The sequence below is a fragment of the Rhamphochromis longiceps genome, linkage group LG7 (assembly GCF_057381845.1).
Source record: "Rhamphochromis longiceps isolate RC_006_pf linkage group LG7, R_longiceps_female_GT1.1, whole genome shotgun sequence".
Taxonomy (NCBI): domain Eukaryota; kingdom Metazoa; phylum Chordata; class Actinopteri; order Cichliformes; family Cichlidae; genus Rhamphochromis; species Rhamphochromis longiceps.
In genome coordinates this window covers 51,861,317-51,883,652 of record NC_140563.1, presented here as the reverse complement: position 1 = coordinate 51,883,652, position 22,336 = coordinate 51,861,317, and the positions used below count along the sequence as shown (strand labels likewise).

General features: G+C 41.5%; 1 protein-coding gene across 5 annotated transcripts in view; it reads left to right on the top strand.

Annotated features, from left to right (window-relative positions):
- rapgef1b (Rap guanine nucleotide exchange factor (GEF) 1b) overlaps nucleotides 1-22,336 on the top strand; it is a 47,027-nt gene that overhangs the window by 3,918 nt on the left and 20,773 nt on the right. For all 5 annotated transcript variants that reach the window (XM_085414233.1, XM_085414230.1, XM_085414231.1 and 2 more), the window contains exons 2-3: nucleotides 19,758-19,903; nucleotides 20,449-20,627. In XM_085414233.1, the coding sequence (XP_085270359.1) occupies nucleotides 19,758-19,903; nucleotides 20,449-20,627 (325 nt within the window). The remainder of the gene's footprint in view (nucleotides 1-19,757; nucleotides 19,904-20,448; nucleotides 20,628-22,336) is intronic.

Below are 22,336 nucleotides of genomic sequence, written 5' to 3'. Positions count from 1 at the left end.
GGTAAGAAAGTCGTGAGAGCAGCAGTGCAGTGTTTTAAAATTAGCTTGCGGACTCTTCTGTTACTGGACAGTCAACGGTAGTAGCCAGCCGCAGCGGCAGAACTGATCCATCAGTTCCTTATTTTAGACTCCCTGCACCCCCCTCGCTGCATAGTGTGGCAGTGCGCATCTGTGGTTCACCCTTTGAAAGGGTCTTAGCTGCACTGTTTACTGTCAGACATTACAAGAGCTAAAACTAAAGTGTGTGTGTGAAACTTCGATGGCCCTCGTTTGCTAAGCGGTTAGCTCGTTGCTTCAGACTTAAAATAGCTTCTTTTTCCTAATGTCCGTAAATGCCGAGCTCTGCATGCCTGGGTCAAAAAAACTCTGAGCAAGAGCTAAAGCAGTCCTGATTACAAAAGGGTTCCCCGGGATAACTCGGTCTGCCCACATTGCTGATGAGTGATCCCACTGTTGCACAGAGCAAGCTATGAGCACTGGTTTGTCATGCTGCAATTTTGAGGTTTGATGGCAGCAAGCATTTCACCCTCCCTCTACCACAGAATGAGAGGCTTGCTTTTCCCATATAGGTTTAGCTGTGTTGTAATTACATTTTTTATTTATTTTTTTTGGTGCCGTGTATGGGAATGCAAAAAGAGGGAGGGAAAAGAGCTTGGGAAGAGAAAGGGAGAGGGTGGATAAAGTCTGTGAGCAGAGAGTGAATCGGATAGAGAAATGGATGGATTACATGTGGCGTAATGGCTGGACCAGGGCAATCGATTAGAAGCGAAGGGAAGTCTGGGTTTTTGTAACATGAACATTTTTAAGGTGCTTTCATCACCTTCCAGGTGGAGCGAAAGACTGCAGTTGAGATAATTTTCAGTGGTCTCACGTGTAATTCAGTGCAGCAGTATGTCACTGGCGGGTCATATTCCCCATCTCTCAACTTCCACGTGTGTTTTTGAGAGACTTTGTTGAGGTGTTGAATCTATCTCAAAAGGATAGAAAGAAGATGCTTCCCCTGAGTTCACTGCTGCGTGTTGGCCTACATGCCAGAGAGCAGGTCGTTTATTCCCGCAGGTGGCCGTCTCATTTCCTTATTACTGTTGAGTGCATTCTCCATTCCAGATAACTGTGGAGTGTTGGACTCTCTCCAGGACCAGTGACGACACCCACTCAGACATCCTTCCAGGATTGCTTAAGTCAAGATTTATAAGAATATGAATATAAAACACACTGGATTTGGGAAAAGCACAATGCTTCTGGACTCCTCCTGACTTGTGTCACTGCTATATGTGGCTCTTCCTCTGAAGTCCTGTGTAACGTGGCTGAGTCAAGTGAGGATGATCATGAGGCTAAGTTAGTTATGACTAACTCTCAGCAGTGCCTTTGTGAGAGAGAGCTCTAAAAAAATGCCACTGTGACCTACGACACAGTATACAAAGGGCGTAAGCATCAGTATCACCTGGACTAGTTGCTGCGTGGACTGTTGGATGGGCAATATAAGCTGGAGGAGCCAGGCCTCCTCAGAGGACACAGACTCCTCTCTGCAGGGTGATTTAGATGAAGACACAGGTAAAGACAGCACACAGCACTTTTGCTGGTGATCAGTTGTACATTTGTTTTACTGGAGAAACAAGCATGTTGGGTATTTTAACTCGTAATGACTTCGAATACCCAAAGAAGAAACTAGACAAGGACATTTACTTTAGCAGATGAGCATTACTAGAAATGTGAAGTGTGTTTGTTTTTTTGTTTTTTGTTTTGTTTTTTTGTTTTTCCCTCATCAGGTTTCAAAAGTTTTAATGGCGTTACACTCATTCTGCAGTTTATGTTAAAATAAACGCATACACGCATTGCTTTTTGTGACGATTATTTGTCTGAGCCTGCGGCTGCAAGCTTTGGAGCCTTCGCTGGTGGAATAAAATGCAGGGGACATTCCTCTCTGTGCTTTTTGTGTCGTGTGGCTTTATGGAAGGTGCTCATTTGCTTTGCTGAAGCTTTGGGTGGACCCAGTTTGAGGAGGCTGCTCTGCGGGGCCACAGCCTTCAATCACAGGCTTCCTCTTTGCCTTATTTACCCCCCCCCCCCCGAAAAAAAATGTAGACAGAAGCCATAACTGCTCTAATCCTGGCTCATCAGGTTAGGATCTGATACTGTGCCTGCATGCTTTGGTCTTAATCCTGTTACACAATACAGAAAATGTGCGCTATGGAGCTGTAATCTTGGTATTTTAACTCCAAGCTGCCTGCCTCGCCTCACCTTGGTAACTGGGCATGTTTTCTGACCCACATGTTGGGGTTAACCCTGTTTGATTTTTTTTCTTTCCTCCTGCTAAAGCTGCGTGAACAGATCCACCCTGATGAGCTGGTATAACATAGAGGCTCCATAATTAAGGTAGCCGAGTCTATCGCTGTGTAATTACACAGTGCCGAGTGCCATAATACCTTGTTTTGAAAACACACAGTCTGTGGTGCGCTCAGCCTAATAAATCTATGTATTTCAACCCAGCAGGCAACAAAAGTCAGTGTTCACTGTGTGTATTTTGTCTGTGTACCCTGAGCTGCCCAGACCCTGTAGTCATGATGGCCCTCTGCAGAGACCGTAGCGTGAGTAATGTGTTTCAAACAGATGCACAGAGGCCAAACACAAATAGCTGGTCATACTGCAGAAGGACAATATTTTGTAGTTATTCATCTATTAGCTGCTGATTTGACTACAGAGGCTTTAATTTCAAAATAAACAGTTTCTGGATCTTATTGTTTATGTTGTTTTTTGGTGTCACTTGGTTTGCACACTGCCTAAAAGTCTTTTTTTGCTGCTTCAATTCGCTCGTCTAAATCCAAATCTTTGTTATCTGAACGATCGCATCGTATCAAACGGTCTTTATAACCCATCTGCCAGAACCCACAGCATCCTCACTCAGACTGCTGGTGTTTGTGATGAGATTGTAGAAGTAAAAGCGGTGTGACAGAGAACCACTACTGAAACTCCAAATGTGTCCAATGATGTTGTCTTTCAGTTCTTGTTTCGGACTGAGTTACAATAGCGCTCTAACGCACTATTGTAACGCTTTGTAACTCTAACACTTTGATATTATGGAAATTTGATTGAAGGGAACAGGGTATTTTGTGTTTTGTGTATCCACACAGGGGACTGCACTGTGTGTGTTGCAGATACAGTACTGACCATTGCAAGGATGAAGGAAAGAAAAGAAAAATCTGTCTATGTTGAGTTTTCTATTGAAGAAAAGTGAGCAGCAGGGACACACAGAGAGAAAAGGCGAGTGGCATTGGTGTGCCTGAAAGCAGCAATCTCAAAGGCGGAAAATGTAGAAATCTATTTAAAGGCGGGGGGGTGGGTTCTGTCAAGCTGCGCCTTAGTGTGCATGTGTGTGTGCGTGCCTTCCTGCGTTCAGTGTGTCAAATCATGTAGACCCCAGGGTGGCATGGCTGGGTCAGGGAGCTGGCATACAATGAAGGGGACGTCCCACAGTTGCTGCCAGTTTCCGACACCAGTCTAAATCAGGAATGGTAAGCGAGAGAAGTTGACATTGCTTGCAAACAAGTCAGCCTTGTTGTCAAGGTGCATGTGGGTGTGGGTGTTTTTTGTTTGGTTGTAGATGAATGTGAATCCTTGGTTTGATTTCTTTATATTAATCCCAGATTGTAGATGAAATGCATGCAAACACGCACAATCTTGACTTCGCCAGTGACTGAATGAGCTTGTAGCCCTGTGGACAAAATCCAGGAATTTGTTTGTTTGTTTCAGTGTTCGCTGACCCACTTCTGCTTGGATGTTCATTCTTATACAACCTGAATGTGTGAATGTGCTTTTAAAACAGCAATGATGAACAGAAATAAATGGAATGTTTCTGAGGTTAAAGGCAAAATAATCACATAATTTATCAGCTTTGGCCTGAGAAGACTTTGAGTTGTTATTTGACCTGTTTCTCTTCATATGACTGATATCTCACAGCAAATAATGAGTTAAATTTCACTGATTCTTTTTTCCCCTTAAATTCTGTTACAAAAGCCTCAGCATCCAAAATGCTTGTCTTTAGACTTGTCCATGCTGATTCTATCTTTGGAAGCGTCCTGCCTAATTTTCTATTGTTTAAAACATAAACATAAAATGAAGATATCATTTTATAGCGTCAGATGTATTGTAAAGGGCCCACCATACTATTTTTGGAAGTGCAGTCATGCTGTCTGCTGCAGTGTGTCTGCATACTGAGGAAGAACAGACGACAAAAATAACAGCACATCAATAAAACCCTGGAAGGTGATATGCAGTTATGTAGAGGCAACTTTCCTCATTCATCTGAAACAGCAATATGTAGCTTTTTCTTTTTACCCGTGGAATGTCAGATAAGTGGACAGACATCAGCTGAGCAAGTAAACTGGTACAGATGACAAGAATGAGCTAATAATAGCCTGCTTAACAGTTCAAATAAAAAAATAAAATAACAGTTGTAGCTTTTGTTTGGTTTAAAAAAAAACAACTAAAAAAACAAAACAAATCTCAGACACTTAGAGGCAGCTGACACTGACATAAACGATTATGCGCGTTAGGAAGTAACTAGGAAGTGACTATTAACATAGATTTTTGCCAGACTACATTTCACTCATTGAAAACGGTGATTCCTACGATGCCCTTTCAAAACCCCCATACAAACATGTATAAAAGCCTGCAGCTAATCACTGACTGACAGTATTTATATCCCGTGGCCCAACCTTAGCATGTAGACTACAGATCGATCTCTGTTTTCCAAAAATAATATAAATTTGTGTCATCTTTTTCCAACTGTGGAAAAAGATGACACAAAAATGTGTTATTACGGATTAATATAGAAGTAATTACAAAGTTGCATTTAATTTTCTTTTTGTGTATGAGTGATTCAAATCTCTCTAGTACAGTTTAGACGACCGCTGCCTAATTATAAGTGTCTATACGTGGGCAAGTCTTGTCTTTGTAAAGGACACGTCTGTCATCCAAGGCTATTTTTAAGAAGCTACATTTGGACATTTTTCACAAAGTTTGGTATGCCAGGGTGCATTTGATCTGTAAGATTAAATATATTATGTGGCATCTCTCTTTCAGTCTCATCCAGTGCTGTGTTTGTGCACAAAGTGTCAAGTGGATGACGAGTGGCCCGCTGCACAGACAAGATCGGCTTTGTGCGGCTCTCTAACATGGAGAGCGTGGTACCACTCCTTGCTGTTGAGGCCATTTACTGTTTCCTGTGCTTCTCTGCCTCTCTGTATCTGTCTCTGTCTTGTGCTCAACAGTGAAGTGATCGGTTCTCTTGTGGCTGTTTGTCTGTGTGTAGGATCGTTCTCCTATCTCAAGTGCTTTATAGTGCCTGTTTGGCAAGAGGCAAACAGCTGCCGTTCTCTGAGAACTCTGAATTCATTCTCAGCAGATCACAGGGGTTTTTTAGCTGTTGCAGTGTCTCTGTTCTGGTGCTGCTTGATGTTAGAGATACTGACAAGCTGAGTATTTATAGCACTTTGTGCTTCTTAGTCTATCGGTTTCACCCCAGGTGAACCTGCCGCCTGCCACACGGTCTGTCTCACTTTACTGAAAGAATCGGTTCAGAAAGCTAGCTTTAAATGGATCGCTAAAAAATGCAGTAAATCGCTGCAGCCCGAAGGTCAATTGAAGGATCAGGCTGGTTTGAGCATGTTTGTGTTGGGTGGTTGTGTATCGCAGTGAGCTGCTTTGTGTCGTGTGTGTTTGTGTAAATGTGTGCGTCTGTTAGTGATGTGCTATTAGACACCACCTATTTTTATAAGGTAAGTTGTTATGTGGGGGTTAGTTACAGAGTCCAGGCTGCTCTGTGCTGTGAAGAGGGGAGGGAGACGAGGGACAGGAAATCATAGCAGTGACTTAGGCGTCAGCGGGGAAGGAACAGGAGGGGTACCCAGGATGGTGTGTAAGTGTATGTTGTGTGAATTCCGCTCCCCCACCCCGCTATTAACCCTTTCCATCATACTGCCCCTGCCCTCCAGTAAAGCTTTAGCGTGCTGCTCTGTGGCCTCGTTTGCCTCTCACATCACATTAATGGAATCATTAGCTGATACTGCTATGGATTCCTAGATGACAAAACCATCAATATCACAATTAGGTGCTAAACTAATGATTTTTTTTTTCCGTTGTAGATTAATCTGCTGATTATTTTCTCAGATAATCGTTTGTCCTTCTGGAAATGGGGGAAAAATCACATCATGAAGAAATCAACTTGTAGTTGAAAAACGGTTGCTCTAAAACTCCAAGGAAACATTGTTCTCTGTTACTGAAGACAAACAAAAAGATGAGTTCATCACTGTCAAGAAGGTGGAATGAGCAAATGATTGGTCATTTTTGTTTTAGCAGGAAGATGACTCGCATTACAAACTAGATCTTAAAATAGCTGCATATGTAAATAAAAAGGAAAGCTACACAGTAGCCAGAGAACAATTCTGAAACCTGGTTTTGTATATTTTTCAGTTTCAGCACTGTGTTATGTGATGTGCTGATGTCCTCTGGCCTTAACACAGTGTGCACGAGATGTGAGCCCTATGCACATGGCAGCTTTTAACATGATGTTTCTAGATTTTGTAGCTAATTTCTGTTTTGCTCAGGGATTGGCAATATTGCCGCAACTTTTTTGGGGGGGGGGGGGGGATAAGAATAAATCAATCCTTATACTGCTTCATGAACGTCCTGCTCCCCCCGTGCTTCACACTGCTCTCTCTCCGGTATTAAGGCTGTGCACTGGCTGAGATGAGATTGCTTCTCTTCAGGATGTTTGCCGGCTGGCTATCCTTTGTCCACCATGCTGCCGTCTGTTTGCAAAACGTTACGCCTCCCAGTGCATCTAATGAACATCGTGCTAACTGCATCACTACCGATCATGCTTTTGCTTTGTACGTGAAAAGCTGGACAGTTTAAACAGTGCGATAATTTATTTATTTATTCAAGCCCTTTGTCCCCTTTTTGTCACCATTTTCCCTTTTTTAAATTAACAATTGGGTCAGCAGAAGCTTCCAGCATGTTTTTTCTGTGCGTTGATGATGCTGTTGAAAATCAGACCTTAAGGCATCCCCTCTGCCACCCTTTGTTGCTCATGGTTGAATAGTTTGGAGAACCTTTGTGTTTGTGACTGTGGATGCTGGTGTGGGTTCCTGCGCTCTGACACAGAGGACAATTGAGTCAACTAGACCTTAGGGCTCACTCCATAGCTTTCAGTACAACCTGTATGAAATTCTCTGCCAAGCGCTTCCATCAAATAGCTCCATTAGCTCATCCCCTGCCTGCCATTAATACACAGACCCATACTGAAAGCATCCAAGAGTGAGGATTATCTAAATACTCATAATATTGCATAGCCAGTGCTAGGGCTGAACGATATATCGCATTTGCGATAATATCGCGACATGATCAAGTGCAATTTTCTAACCGCAAAGGCTGCGATTATACTCTGGACATGTCCAAATTCATGGGCTGCATCCTCCTGAGGCCGCATTTGTAGACCGATTACGTCACAGCGACGCGCCGAAGGCTGTCCAAATTACTACCATATCCCAGAATTCATAGCGCGGCCCAGCCAAACTCCAGTTTCCAACAATGGCAGCCGCTACTAAGTTTTAAAATTACTCATACTAATCTTTCTGGGTCACAAAATAAACTTTTAAAATATTTTCAGGCGAGAAAGTAGTTGTGTAAACATCAAATATCTGCTCGGTTTATCAAGATATCCCATATTTGCAAAAGTGCTTCGACGTTTTCAGAGGTGTCTGCTACCCACCAGCTCGACAGCTAGCCGGGAGCTCGAGGGTTACTGATGCGGCCGAGAACGGCACAACTCCCGGCACATCATTTTCAGATCACCGCGGAGTTTCGCTGCTCGGGTTAAACGTAATATATACGTCACTTAGACAACCTAAAAATGTTATTGTTGGGCTTTTTTCAGTGTTTTGTTTGTTCGTGAGTAAATCGGTTTGGCTGAGATTAAAGTTATTAGATTAGATAAAATAAAACTTTATTAATCCCCCGGGTGGGTTCCTCCTTGGTTTTCACACAGCTGACTAAACGTCAAACAGAAAACATACAGAAGTATGAGACAGTCGAGAATTTACGCCAGTGTCTGGTTATATTTTAGATAGCAAGAAGCAGACGGCCGAGTTTATTAAACTCCACCGAGACAGCGGTGACGCTAATCAGAACTAGCCTTCTGATTCAGAAGGCTAGACCGTCCAATTTCACGCCTTTAAACTTTAAAGGCGTGTTTGTGTGTGTGTTTATACAATTGCTATTATGTTTGCACTTTATGTGTAATGTTACTGACTGCAGAGATCAGTAAGCTGTGTGTATTTTTTATTTATTAGTTTTATTTATTTAATATTATTTTTTAATTGAATGACTGTCTAGTAGTTCACAGATGTCGAAAAACTGAGTGTGGTAAAGCCACTGATTTTGTTTATGTATATTTCTGCAATCTGCACATTGTACTGACTTTCATTTTAATGTTTACACCAGGGTTCTTTGTCAGCACTTTATGCTCAGATGTTTGTAAGCTAAAAATAAACTATTGTGTATGTTCAAATATACTGTTGTGATTGAAGAAGTTAAATAAAAATGTCAGTCATCAATTCATGCATCACCTCATGTCATCATAACAGAGGTCTGTCTTCCAGGAAAGAACAGTTTAAAATTAATGTAATATAGTATTGGCCATACTATATGATGTATTGCTTGTCTTTGTTTAATAATACAGAAGACAAAGACCTTAAAAAATAATCGCATATCGCATCGCAATCGCAATATTGGGGCAAAAAATCGCAATTAGATTATTTTCCATAATCGTTCAGCCCTAGCCAGTGCAGTGTGGTATTATCCTTGAAGCATATACAGTGTATTGCAATAATTGTTTTTAAATGAATCATACTATTGTGAAGGAAGCGAGTCAAAGTGAGTGAAGAGGATAAATGAGTGTGTAGCGTTAGTCATAGATCTACAGAGTGTGGAAACACAGACGAACAATGTGACAGACATTATCAGCACAAAGTAAGTAGAGAAGAAGAAATGCTATCAGTAATGAACCACCTTCCTATTGCAGCAGCAGAGGGGAAAAGGTTGTGTTAGCTCCAGAAACACAGAGCTTTGGAAGATTGAGTTCTGCTGGCTTTATAGTTAAACAGAGGAGGCATTGAGGCTCGAGACTTGTAAATGTTTATGCCACCACACAATACGCGGGCCTAATGGTCCCACCCTCTTCTGAAACGCCACCACCAGGCTACACAGGACCTGCATCAGTTAAATAGCATACGGCCTTAAAATCCACCCAGCGTCTAATCAAAATGATCAAACATTCCTTAAAAGCTACTTAACCAGAGCAGTTAATGGAATGACTCACTTTTGACTCATGCTGTGTTAATAGCTTCATTTACAGAAAAAAAGACTTCCTTGAGCGTATCTGCAGTGAAGTCGGGATCGTGGTGGCGTTGCAAGTCTTAAAGATCTGTCGCTCTTGCATCCAGAGTATACAAGGGTTACACACTATTACTGTGACATGTATATCTTATAAAACTAAGAAAAAAAGCTGTTTTACGTGCTGCAAAATATACAGTTATTACCAGTCTTTAAGCAAAGAGAGCTGCATGAATGAACTCACTGACTTGCAGCATGCCAGCATATCCAGAGCTCCACACTGACCCACTACCCTGAATAATGTTACACATCATCTACCGCATCTCATCTGCAAGCTGTGTAATTATGGAAGCGTGCATAGTCTACTCTAACCTCGGTAGCCTTAAATGTAGATGTGTTAATTTAAGACTTTTGTTTTGAGACTATATCACTTTGTTTCCCATCATTGTTCTGTTTCAGAGTGTGCGTGTGTGTAAAATACTGCCTCTGAACATTGCTTCAAGCTACTTTTCCATGAAGGATGATGGATTGAGAAGTCAGTGAATAGCAGATCACTATCTGTTTCAAAGTGGGTTTAAGATGCACAGCTCATTTCAGATCACAAACAAACAGACTCAAGAATGCAATGTGTCACCAAGAGATTAGGCTGGATTTTTCTGTTTCTTTTTGTGGCCTAATGTGACATATTTTCCTCCCCTCTCTGATAATTATAGTTTCAGGTTACTTTGTAGATTCTTCACACCTTTTCTTTTCTTTCTTTCTTTCTTTGCCATTGTTTGTCATATTGGGAATCAGATCATATCTGCATGTTTAGTGTTATCCTATGCCTTTTCTAGGCTGCCGTAACTCCAAAGTGACAAAAAAAAAGGCGAGAAAGTGGGAGAAGGTGCTTTTGATATCTTTTTATCTCTGCAATCTTGTGACTCATAAGGGTAATGATGCCTCTCTTGCAAAGCAGGAGTTTCCCTTTATAGATACCGATTCAGATATAGATAGTATTCTTAATCATAAGCCTATTGTGTGCTGTCTGCTTAGATCTGAAAGCAAATTGCACAAACAGTCAGGAAACAGGAAAGAGACTGTCTTTTTCTCTTTTTTTGTTATTGTTGCCCTGCTGTCTGTTGTTCACTTGCTCATCTTCATGTTGCATACAGATGACCAGCCACAACCTCTCTAAACAGATCTGATTAGCTTTTTTGTGTTATAGATGTGCTTTATAGATTGCCTGTGTTTGTGCGGTCATGCTCTGTTAGCCACGGTTGACCAGGCCTTCTGTTACCATGCAACGCAGCACCCAGAGCACCTCCATCACCACACTGATATTTGCTCCTGACCAGTGACCCATGGCTGGTGGGGTTTGCGTTCCTGGTCACTGACATACTGAAGGGCATGCTTATGCAAGTATCGGCTGAGGCGTGCTTTATTGAAACAGAGATTGACTTGGGAGGGGATAAAAATAAGCGTGTACTTTTGTGTGCTTAGAAATGAAACGTGATAAATGCTTTGCTTTGGTAAAACGAATGTGATGTAATGTGAGAAACCCATTTGAGTTTTGTCGCTCCAGTTTTTGTGGAGTAATTGAATTCTACAAATGAGCTGGAAATGTATCACTTGAGCAAAGTATTCATTTAAATATAAATTAACTTTGAAAGTGTCTCATCAGTCTGACAGCTGCAAATTGGTTGTAGTTGGTGGTAATTCTTTTTTGTAACTGTTCTTATGCCAGTTCAGTTTTTTGTTTTTTTTTTCTTGCCCGTTACCTTTTATTTTGCACTTCAGAATTCGGTTGAGAATTGAATGGCCAAAGAAATTTATCATTTATAATTGCATTGCACAAGCAGAAACGATCTCCCACGTCTCATATGCTCATTTGTTAAGTGGACTGCAATAGACTCGAGCACTTAGTATCTGTATCTCATTTACTTGCTGGTTGAGTGGATTTGACGATCTCGGCCTCACTGTGGCTCCTCGTCGTTGAACTTCATGCTCAAACAGCACAGCTGGTTAACTATGGACTCCACCATTGCACTTCCTCTGTTACTTTTAAGTTAGCTGTTAGCCAGTGCCTCATTACTGTACTGTGCAAAAATTCCTCATTTCTTTCTATTTTGCTTCCAGGTGGACTTGAGCAACAGTTCTCCAGGCATTCTGAGGGTCTTTCAGAGTTTTTCTTTGACTGTTTGGCCTTCTTTGCTAATTTTCTGTCCAGTCCAGTTAAGCCACATGACAGACAACTTGACAAAAAACAATTTTAACTGTCTTTAGATACTCTGTTACTAGCAGCCTATTGCAACAACACATAATGTATTCCTTTATATTTAGTTTAATCTATTAAAAATGCCAAAGATAAGAGTTTGACAGGAATAAAACAGTATTTTTTGCAAGAAGGTGTTTCCAGAAGAGCTATCAATGAAAAACATGGCATAACTCAGCATGACATTCAGTGTCCTTAAAAACAAGTGGAGGACAAAAGAAGATGTGGAAGGCCTAAATAACTATCTAGAGCAGATGAACAGTATCTGAGCATCAAGTCTTTAAAAAATAGAAGACAAAAAAACAGCAAAGACCTGAAACAGGACCCGAGATCTGGCTATTCAGTTCATCTACCTGCTTTGGTGAAGCCTCATCAGAATTGGTGTCAGTGAAAGTGTGGCTGTCAAGATGGAACAAGGAGAAAAGACTGGGGAATGCCAACTTATGCAAGAACTGGAATAAAACTCAGTGGAAGCACATCATATAGAGTGATGAATCCATATTTGAAATGTTTGGTTCAAGTCATTGTCAGTATGTAAGAGGAGGTTAGGAGAGAGGTGCAACATAAGCACATACTGCCATCTGTAGAATATGGTGGAGGCTCTGTCATGTTTAGGAGCTGCTTTTCAGCCAGTGGTGTTGCGGACCGTGTCCAAATTGCTGCAACACCATCTGGAAAGCATTTGATTGGCAGCAGCTTCATTTTTCAACATGACAGTGATTTCAAACATGCTGCCAATGCAGTAAAACCATACCTGGATAGAAGAACAGACAATGGAACGATATCAGTCAGAGCCTGAACCTCAACACTGTTAAACCAGTGTGGGATCATTTTGATAACAACATAATCTAAAGAGCTTAGTGTGTTCTTCAATGAGTCTGGAGATCTATTCCTGAAGACTACTTAAAGAAGTGGCAAGAAAGCTGTCTAAGAGAGTTCCTGTTGTGTTGAAGAATATAGGTGCTCATAACTAATGTGAACTTAAAGTTAAGAATTATATAAATTCTGTTTTTGCCTTATATATAGTATTTTTGTGCATCTTTAAACAATAAATAAATCACTGCATTTACTTCCCATTTTTCCAAGCAAAATATGAAGAGAATGAGAGGTAGCTCAGACTTTGTCACAGCACATACCAGACCTTCCTACCTTCGTCATCCTTGGACTGTGGCTTGACCTGCAACACACCCACCCACCCACATACACACACATACACACACAGAGCCTGTGGTTTCCTATAGCGCTGCATATTAACTGTGGATATAAAGAGGATTCCTATTGAAAACTGAACACCGCCAGCAGGAAATAACCACTACAATGGAGAGAATAAATAATTCACTAAGCACTTAAATATTTCCTGTTGAATTTTTCTCTTTCCTCTCCATTTTTTTTCTCGCTGCTGTTCATCTTATGTGCCTCAGGCTAGCATCCCCCCCACCCTTTGCTCCACAGCAGGTCTTACTTCTTGTTCCGCAGTGTAACAGACAGCAGTTAACACTGTTGTCATTTTCATAGGTAAATAAGAGCTCAATGTAAGCAGAGTCGCTTATAAACAATGACATGGCTATTTACGTGTATCCCATATGGTGGGTTTCTGCTTAAGTGTGCCAGATTCTTTGTCTTTATTTAAAGAAGGCTGCGTAAACAGTAACAGCTATAGCTTAAAAGGAAAGTGGGATTAATGTGCATCAATTTGTAGAGGCTCTTTTTTTTTAATCAAGCATATTTGTGGCTGTGTGTATTTTTATATTTATGTGGGTGAGAGGAACATACCTATGTTAGATCTACAACCCCATCTAATCTTTGTAAAAGGGCACTTCTTATAGAGAACTCATTTATTTACATCAAATGCAGGGGTAATGTCATGATTCCATGTGACTTACCTTAAAATAATTTTTAAAAAGATATTTATGGGCTTTTTAACTTTTATTATGGCATGACAATTTAGAGTTTACACAACAGCTAGGAGAGAGCATAAGGGAACATACACAGCAAATGAACTGGGGTAGATTTGAACCATTTCCAGTTTGCATTGCAACTTTTTAGCGAGTGCAAAACAGCTGCAATGCTGTTTAGCAAGTATTCAGCGACTTTTTTCCACACAATTTGCCATCTTCTATATACATTACTGAGCGCTGCAATCTGCTAGTGACCCAAACAATTGCAAGGAGGCTTTCAGTGCAGTGCTTCATACCTCTGTGTGACAGTTTCACCTAGCAACTGCAAGCAGCCTCCTACAACTATTTGCCAACCAGCTGGGGAATACACCTTTTTCCCAAGTGACCAACGGTTACTAGGGGGTCTATAGACCAGTTACTGGTGTTTAGCAATCAAGACATAATGTGGATTGCACAACACTGGACATTATATTCTTCATTTCCAGTTAACACTTGTACAGCTGCTGTTATTGTGTATATATTTATTTATATTTCTTCATACATTCTTATATAGTTCTATATTGTGTATTTTGTTGTACAGTTATTTTATTTTCAACTTTAATTTATATATTTTCTCTTATTCTTTCCCAGTTAAATTTACCCTTCATTCTAATTTGTGTTGTACAGTTATTTCATTTTTAACCTTAATTTATATTTTATTCCTTCCTAGTTAAATTTACCCTTTTTAATTTTTCATATTTATTTCCTATCTTATTCATAGCCTTTCCTTTTTTGTTTTCTTTAGGTCACGAGCAGTTGTCCAAGCATTTCACTACATATCGTACTGTGTATGACTGTGTACGTGACAAATAAAATTTGAATTTGAAATTTGAATTTGACAATGACTGGTAGCAATTTCCAGCAACTGCTCATAACTGGTCATGGAGTATACATTTTACCTCAGTGACTGGTGGTTACCATGCTAATGCCAGCTGGTTTTTATGCCTGTGATTGGGGCCATAAGAACATGGATCCACACCAACCAGTTTTCGGACATGATGACAGAGTAAAGGTTTACCAAACTGAAACCTAAAGTAAGCTGACAGTCACGATTAGGTGTTAGTAATGGCACAGTTCTTAAAGCCTGTTGGATGTAACGCTATAACCGGTGACAGTTTGGTCAGATGACAGCTTATTGAGTTTATTAAGACTGTCCCAGACAGATGAAAAGATGCCCCAGCTAGCAAATCAAGTTAACATTGCTGGTACTGTGGGTCTTTGCTTCAAAATGTGTGCAACAGAAATGCCGTTATAAACTCAAAAGCATATTAACATACTGATGGACTGAATGAGTCCAGTGTGAAGGCTATGTATACATATACTTGTAGGTTTTATCTCTCAAGGAGTCTGTGTAAAGCAGAAAAAGAACTCATTTTTGCAGTTCATTCATCCTCTAAACATTTTCTATGCACACTTTCAGATCAGTTTCTCCCCCCCCCCACTTACCTTTTTCATATGCTGAACAGCTGTCACACAGTGACCTTTGTGACTCTCGTAGCGGTCGTCTAACAGGCTAAACACGTCCGCAGAGGAAGGTTTGGGGACACTTTCACTGAGAAGCTCCTCACTGAAGGGGTTCAGCAGGAGGTGACAGCTGTACATGTAACTAAGCACAGCCTCATCTCTGCTTTCCACCCTGTTTCGTCTTACTCTAAGCCTACAGGGCCAGTGAGAAGGGAAGAGGCCACCAGCTGTCCTGTATTGATCACACCTGTACTGAGCAGCAACCACATCAATCTGCCAGCCCGTCACACCCCGACACACACACATATGGCACCAGTCGTCATGATCAGCAATACAGAACGGGATTTTTTTTTTCTAATTTGGAAAATAGATAAATAAGATAAGTACAATTAAGAAACAAGTTGTTTCATAAATTGCAGTTTTTCACACTACACAGACTGCCATTAATAGCAGGGGTGGAATTAACCTCCTCCCACTCAGAGATACTGTATTATAAATAGAAAGGGGAGAGAGGAAAAAAAACCCTCCTAATTTAATAATATTCAGTTTATGAGGAAGCAGCATTTCAAACACCTTCAGGTATGTCTTTTTGTCTGACAGCCTGTCAGGATTCCAAATAAAACTGTTTATTAAAAAACCATTTGCCTTGCGATTTGGGAGGGTCATGAGTTCAAGGAAGTTTTTCAAGATATTAATCACACTGATACAGAGTCATGTTAGCCTGGAGGGTTTGTGCTCGTAGCTATGGTTCATGTGGTGAGGCTGACAAAACCCTAGACTGGCTGCCTTTCCAGGTGGAATACTAAATAAACTATTTCTTATTCTAAATGAAATGTTCCTGGACAGCAGGTGTCTGTGGGTTGCCTTAGGGCAGCAGAATTAAATGCAGAGGTCTTTTCAGGCTCCAGCAAATAACAAGCGAAATATACACAAAATTAATTTGCGGTATATTGCATCCACTTACCTCTTTTTGCCAGAAGCATCCATAAATTTACACCCTGTGTGTGTGTGTGTGTGTGTGTGTGTTTTTTTTCTGTTTGCTTATTGTGTAACAAAGCCTTCAGACAATTCAGCAGCTAGAAAGCTCCCAGGGAATCTGTTAACACCGCAGAGCTGGATGAGAACTCTCCCAGGCTTTGTTGAAGAGTTGTTCAGACTCAAGTGTTTGCTTTAAATGTCCCCAAGGCCTTTAAGAGCAGCAAAGTGTCTGCAGAGTTTAAAAGCCTCCAAAAAAGATGTTTACTTGTTAAATCCTTCGCTATTTAGTCTTAACAATGTCATTTATAGTCATTTTTTCACATATCCTACAGACTTGGATTTTTGCTACCAGAACTAACATGAACCGATTGTCATAAGGTTTTTACCACCGTGGCGTTCACATGAACTGTGAACTCATCGCACTGGGGATTTTTTTTGCGGGAGGTTTACGCGTAATTGTGAGTTTGCAGTGTGACGTGAGGGTTTGGGGGTTGTTTGGTTTCAGTTCTTCAGGGGACTGAAGCATTTTACAATGTAAGAGATAAACCAAGACTTTTTTTTTTATGGAAGCCTAACCCACTTTGATGTTTGTCAGTTAGGCTCTGCTGTTTTATTTTTTTTAGTTTTTACTTTTCACTAAAATGGATATGGAAGCCACAAATAGAAATCAACAAAGGCAAAGCATCACATATTAAATCTTCAAATTAATTCTTCTTCTTTTATCCCCTTGGTCTCTCAAAGCAGTTTTAAAGTAGTAAAAACACAAGTATTGGCTTTGAAGTAACATTTGAAATGGTGTAAAGCTGCGTAGATTGATATGTTGAAGACTGGAACCAAATTGTAGCTTTTAAAAATTGTTTAAAGCCTTCAGTATAGCGGTTGCACCAATTACTTTGATCTGCAAAATGGGGTCCTGGGTCCCCAAGGTTGGGAACAAGGTTGGTTTTATAGTTGTTGAGACATGATCCAAGTCCCAGTTTGGCCACTTATGTGCTCATCATAAATATGCCTAAAAACCTGAGAAAATAGAGGCTGGAAAATGTGTTGCATTTTATGTAAAAAGTAAAAACTGGCAGAAACTCTAATAAGGTGGATCATGGGATGCTTTGAAGTCTTTTTAGTGACGGTAATCTAACAGTGCCTCAGGTTGTTCGAGGGTTAAGTGCATAAATGTGCTTCCATTTGGACTTATTCATGGCGCTTGGGTGTTCGAGGTGCAGAAATGAATAGTCTCCAGTCTCAGTTTGGCACTGAGACAGTTTTACTGTTTTCCAGGCTGCCAGAATCTACGGGTAGCAGACGACAACAGTATTAGCGCCTACACAACTTCCAATTTTATCCCACCCCAAAACGGTTTAACTGTAAAGTTTCTTTCACTGTTTTGTTTCGTCGATGACTCGTCAGATCTGTCTGAGACATTACAACCAATGACATCATAATTCTGGCCAGCAGCAGGCAGGAAGCTGAGGAGAGGACCTGGCTGTGCACTCTCTCACAGAGGAGGGGAGGGTGGATACTTAAGGGGGGGCTGCATGACTGTAACAGAGCACTTCACTGTGTTCTCCCTCTCTCTCTCATGCTTGCTGACTTTAACAGTGTCCATTTCTTTCTGTTGATGATGTCATTTTCATGCTGAGCCAGACTTCCAGTTCTTTCTGCTCCCAAGAACTAAAGAGGAAAAAAAAAGACTGGGTTGAGAAGTGAATAGGGGAGCGGAGGATTGATGGAACCAGCCCTGTGCGCCTGATAAACAGCTGAGCCTCAGGACCGCGATGTGGCGTCTGAGGTCACCAGCTGTATCGATCGTATGCACTCATTGTGCTCGTGTCATTGCTTCTCAGCTCTGGGGCTGGGACGATGCTGAGTTGCAGCTGTAAACGTGGACACAGCTCTGTGTAAGCTGCAGTTGAGTGAGAGGGTGCAGCGTTTTTGTGAAGTCCGACACAATCCCCTGTGCACGTTCCCAGATTAAGGGGATTCTGGGCGGGGGGGCGCTGAATTTATATGAAGGCTGATGTGCAATCAAAAACATACTCACTACTCTACATGTAGTCTGTGACTCTGTAAAGCGAAGTCCAGCCAGGAGAGTGTCTTGGCTTGTGGCAAAACTGACTTAACACTGTATGTACAGCCTCGGGGTGTAAAATAATCTCTCACGCTAGCTGTGCTATTCAGACCGTGCTCTTCTGGAGCTCTGAAGGACTACATCACCCCCTGCGGCGCGACTACAAAGTGTAGATCCAGACAGCAGTGCAGATGAGAAGGTTGTCCCTTCCTGCAGGGTCTTCATCGCACCGAGTGACTGCTCTGTCTTCTTTGATAAACTTGTCTTCCTTCTCCTTAAATCCTGCCCAGCTGACTAGACGTTGTTATTTCTTTACTCCACTGACTGTGTGAAATGAAGAGGCACAGCATACCAATAAAATATGCTATCTCTGTCACACGGTGGCATGAATTTACTCTCTCCCTCATGAAGTTACATTTGAGTTAGTTTGTTTTTACCCCAGGAAAGCAAACACGTTGAAACATCTATATGTGATTGATTCAACCGATTTGGATATTAGAAACTGGGTCAAATTCAGATTAAAATTGATGAGCAGTCATGAAAGAGATTTCCAGCAACTCTGCGTTTTGCTCAATCCTCTCTCTCTGCGACACGAATAACTTACTAATGCTTGCCCCATCCCGAAAAACAAATTCACCTGGAGTTTTCTTTTTTCTTTTTCTTTTTTTTTTGTGTGTGAAGCTGGGATAAAAATTTTAAAAAAATCCGCGTAAGAACAAGAGACAAGGGGTCACGCATGCCTAATCTCAGGAAATGCTACGGCAGCCGTTCTCACCAACATTTTTAATGAGAACACGAGGCCGTCCTTGGCCGTCCTGGCGAACTTTGGCTTTGCGCTGGGTGTAAAGGATGACGGGGATTAGAGATAGAACAGTGGGGTGGATGCTTGCGTGTCGTGTCGATCAATGGTGCAGATGAAAGCACGGCCTCTCTGGAAGTCTGGTTTGTGGCTCTTTCCTGCTGTTGATTGCTATTCTGCAGTCTTTTTGGTTGTTTTCCTTCACGCTGATGGCCCCAGAATGCCACATCCCGCCGTTGCGGCGCTCAAGGGAGATTAAAGCAGATAAAGGTGTCATTTTGTCACTGATAAAAACCCACACTCGTCATGTCAGCTCCCACTGCTCTTATTAGTATTTATTTCCTGGTTCAGCTTCACATAGGAGGGGAGAGACAAAGAGGTGAAAGGACAACATGAGGGAGCACCTTATTTATGTTAAGGCTCTGTTAATCCTGGGATCAACTAAACCCTCACTGCTATGAACTAGTTGGAATTCTGCTAAATAACTCATCTATTATGAAGCTGCTGTCTCTGTAATCCTGTAAAGTCATTTTCATCTCTGCACTAACTAGCAGAGGCACACTCGTCTGCTTTGGCCTGGTCTCCCTCACATCTGTACAAATAATGAGCTGCTAGATGAGCTTGAGCAGCAGATTTGTGTTAGCATTAAAGACTCCAGTTTTCCCTTTTGGAGTCTTGCTGGTGCTCAGCTCCTGACTTGAGCACCACTGTGTGATAGTGATATCAGCACTTCACTGAGCTTGTGCCATCTGCTTACATCTAATTTCTATCCTCAAACCCCCTTCCTCACCCCCCACCTCCCCCTTGAGAATCTCTCCTCCGTAACTGACCATTCAACTTCCTGTGTTTTCCCACTCTCGTCCACAGACTCGCAACGGTCCCATCTGTCCACTATCACCATGATCCTGAAGGACAAGTTCCACTCTCCCAAGATCAAGAGGACTCCATCCAAGAAGGGCAAGCAACTGCAGCCCGAGACAGCAGCCAAGAGTACTGAGAAACCTACTAACAAGGTGTGTGTGTTTGTGTGCGCCAGCAGACATGTGTGTATCGTGGGAAATCCAACGCTTTCCCGCCTATTCCGTGTATTTGTTTGCCTCTTTGCGAGGCGATTGTTTTCCTGTCAGATGTTTTGTGCTCCTCTATTCCATTGTGTCCGCACGTGGGTTTCCCTGCTGGTTCCCACAGCCTCCCAGTCGCTGTGGCGGCTGGCTGTGCTTCAGCAGGTGTCTAAACCTATAAAGGCGCGAATGGAACCGCGCTGCGTCGTGAATGAACTCTGTTAGCTCTTAAAGGCTTTTGGTGTAATGAGTATATTCCTCAGCAGTCCTGCTGTGAAAGACTAGAGAGGCTCAAAGAGCTCTTTGCAGGAGCACCAAGATCACTCAAAGCCACATCACTTGATAGATGATGCTTTGAACTGTGAGCAAACCACAGGAGTAGCAGACCCAATGCACAGAGCCCAGACTAAATAGTAACTATTTACTTCTCTTATAAAAATGAACTTTGCAGTCTAATCCTGAGACACTGTTTTGTGGTTGTGGGTTTTTTTTTTTAGAAGGTTAGTAGGCTGGAGGAGCAGGAGAAAGAAGTGGTCAGTGCCCTGCGCTACTTCAAGACAATCGTGGACAAAATGGTCGTGGAGAAGAAGGTTCTGGAGATGCTTCCAGGCTCGGCCAGCAAGGTGCTTGAAGCAATCTTGCCCCTGGTGCAGGTAGAGGCACGGATACAGCACAGGTGGGTAATAGAAAATGTAGGTCAGTGTTATAATATTCTTTCTGCAGTCTTTTTCCCCACTTTAGATTTATATTAGTGACACTGTATCACTTCTCAGTTTATTCTTATTATTCTTGCCTCTCGAAGCAGCTTGTAAAGTAGCTCGGTCACATGTTCAGACTAGAAAGACGCTGGCTTCCTGTCAGCGAGGAGCTTGTGAAGATTGATAAGTTCGCAGGCTCCCCTCGAGGCTCCCCCGATTCGAAATCTGAAGTTGTATAAGCTCACATCACTCGCTGCCCTCTCTCTCTCCATTAACACATTTCTTTTTGTGGAACAGAAATTAATTTCAGCTTTGAGATATATCAGCCCGTAGCACGAGTCAGTTTGCTTTATTTCCCCTGTGTGTTTGTTGTTGTTGTTTTTTTAAAGTAAGCCCAGCTACAGTTTTTTGTGGACAGCTTTTGCCAGGACATGTTGAAACTTCTCTGTCTTTGTCTTTGTGCCTTTTTTCTCACCCATCGTTACAGATGAAGTACGGAGGTCAAAGGTCAGAGCACTGTGTTTAGAAGCAGTTGATGGATTGTTGCTGGAAAACTGAGCAGCAGCCATATTTTAAGATTTGAACTCAATCTTACCGAGTCCAAATCTCGACAGATCCCAGTAAAAGTTTACATTATAGTTACTTTACAGCTCTAAGTTTAATGTCTTTTGGCAAATGAGCTACAGTAAGTAAATATTGTTTCATAATATTAGCTGTTAAGTTTCCATTTTAGCGATTAAAGGCAAGGCAAGGCAAGGCAAGTTTATTTGTATAGCACAATTCAACAACAAGGTGATTCAAAGTGCTTTACAGAGACATTAGAAACAAGAACAAATAAAAAGCATGATTTAAAATTGATTAAAACAAGCAAATAAACTAACTAACTAATTAACAAACAAACAAACAACAGTATATAAAATCAAAACAGATAAAATCAGAACAGTAGATAAAATCAGTAGTTAAATGTAAGTTTTGAAATTTAAGCTTAAAGTGTGGATTTGGTGCTTTATTCAAATGCAGCTGAGAACAGGTGAGTCTTCAACCTGGATTTAAATAAACTGAGTGTTTCAGCTGATCTGAGGCTTTCTGGGAGTTTGTTCCAGATATAAGGAGCATAAAAGCTGAATGCAGCTTCTCCGTGTCTGGTTCTGACTCTGGGAACTGATAAAAGACCGGATCCAGATGACCTGAGGGATCTGGAAGGTTCATACTGGGTCAGGAGGTCATTGATGTATTTTGGTCCTAAACCATTCAGAGCTTTATAGGCCAGCATCAGAACTTTAAAGTCTATCCTCTAAAACCATTTTTCCGTTGGCTACATGTGTGGTATATTTGGTTTCAGGGATTTAATTTAATTTGAGTCAAATAGATGTAACTCCAGTGAGAGTTAAGTAGAGAGCTTATTTGCTAAAACTGTATTAGTATATACAAAGTCTAGTCAGCCACATGAATTATAATCACTCTAGATCTCCTCAGCTCTAGCGTGATCTACGTCCCATACTTGTCCAATCCACCATCTCCCTACTTCTATAGCTTCAGTTCTCTCCCACTCGCTTAAGGACTAAGCCGTGCAGAGACATTGGAAGGATATTCCTGCACTGTGAATCAGTCGCTGCGTGTTGGTACAGGCCATTGCCACACCTTAGTGTTAATTCTCAAAGTATGATTTGCTAAATGGTGAAACAAC